This window comes from Sinocyclocheilus rhinocerous, unplaced genomic scaffold (genome assembly GCF_001515625.1).
Source record: "Sinocyclocheilus rhinocerous isolate Xijiao unplaced genomic scaffold, SAMN03320098_v1.1 scaffold41065, whole genome shotgun sequence".
Classification (NCBI taxonomy): Eukaryota; Metazoa; Chordata; class Actinopteri; order Cypriniformes; family Cyprinidae; genus Sinocyclocheilus; species Sinocyclocheilus rhinocerous.
Window position 1 is genome coordinate 1 of NW_015644988.1, and position 1,589 is coordinate 1,589.

At 38.6% G+C, this 1,589-nt stretch overlaps 1 protein-coding gene across 1 annotated transcript; it reads left to right on the forward strand.

Annotated features, from left to right (window-relative positions):
• Positions 1 to 238: 238 nt before the first annotated feature.
• On the forward strand, positions 239 to 1,589 carry LOC107705098 (arachidonate 5-lipoxygenase-like; the record flags this gene model as incomplete). The annotated part of the gene is made up of 4 exons (XM_016508242.1): positions 239 to 437; positions 534 to 606; positions 1,200 to 1,323; positions 1,539 to 1,589. Coding segments are annotated over 3 exons (330 nt in total), but the record flags the coding sequence as incomplete, so codon positions are not given.

A 1,589-nucleotide genomic window follows, 5' to 3' on the forward strand; every position in this document is an offset into this window, starting at 1 on the left:
CACTGCCCATTTTTCCCTATCAAAGCTTCCACAAACTTCCTCACTAGTACACTTTATTCACAGTAATTTAAATCCCTCTGTCAGATAATCAAATTTTATATTATATTACAAATCCAGTGATAATTAGGGTGGTATTTTTGGATTCATCTGACATGATTCTTCTGTTCCCTAAACCCTCTTTAATTTGTGCACACAACCCGTGTGATTCAGTTATGGCTAACAGAAGCTGTTGTTAAAGGTGGTATCTGTCGACATCAGTACGAAGGAGATCCTTGGAGACATAGTGCTGGTGAAACTTGAAAAGGAGGAATTCTTGTTCAATGATCAGTGGTACTGCAGATGCATCAATGTGACGACTCCCTCTGGAGAGCGCGTCGAGTTCCCCTGTTATCGCTGGATAGCCAATGAAAAGGAAGTGGTTCTTCGAGATGGCAAGGGTGAGTCCCATCTGGACTGAATGAAGCGTATCACAAATACTGTCGTTTGTGTGTGTCTGTGTGTAATTATGTATGTATTTGTGCATGTACATTTAGGTCGATTGCCTCAGGATGATAATATGAAAGAGTACAGGCGCATGGAACTGGAATCCAGACAACTACTGTTCAGGTTTGATGCCACAGTTACAATAAAGGTCAAGGTCAAGCTTTATTGAGATCCCTTGCGGGCAATTTAGGTGCAGCGAAACAGAAATACAACAGACCCATACAATACATTCCTATAAAAACATAAATACATAAAAATATCTAAATAAAATAAAAAGAAAAATTTCCCTAAAAAAATCCTTTCGAACCATTTAACACCCGAATTGCACAGGGGACCAACACATATTTATATCGGTTACTATTTTATTGCTAAACTCTTGGCATAAAATGTCACCAGACACAGGTCAGCATACAAACAAATGAAAACCTAGTGGAGGAACAGGAAAACAGGACAAAATAAATAGTGCAATGAATTCGATGCAGATGGACATGGAACTGTAATCCAGACAAAACAAAAATCAGGTTTAATGCCACAGTTACAAGCTGTAAATGTTGTCTTTATTTTTCCCTAGATGATTCAGTTGGCAGTTTGTTTTACAGTTTAAAATGCTTAACACTCCGATACTGTTAATACACTTAGACTAGAATAAAAACTTTTGATTTCACCTAAAATAATTCTCCAAATAACTGAAAGATTAATTTTGCGGTTTCTTGAAGGTGGAAGGAGTGGCGCCCTGGTTTCCCCCCTGAGCATCGATGCCAACACAGGCACTGAACTTCCTTTGGACATTCAGTTTGAAACTGCAAAAACTGTGGACTTCTCTTTGAATTACCTTAAAGCGTAGGTTACACCGTTTGCGTTCATCTCTTTGCACGTATCACCAACAGATATGCCTGTTATTGATTTCCTCGTATCACCAATATGCCTGTTATTGATTTCCTGTGACTAATGCCAGGAAATATCTCAAAATAAACGGAGAGACAAGTGCAGCTGAAACTGAACCAGACATTATGAGCATTCAGTTGTATTGTTCTTGCCATGATCTTCTCTTTCAGGATTGAGAATCTTGGTCTTAATGAACTTATGAGGTTGTTCCAGTCCTCTTG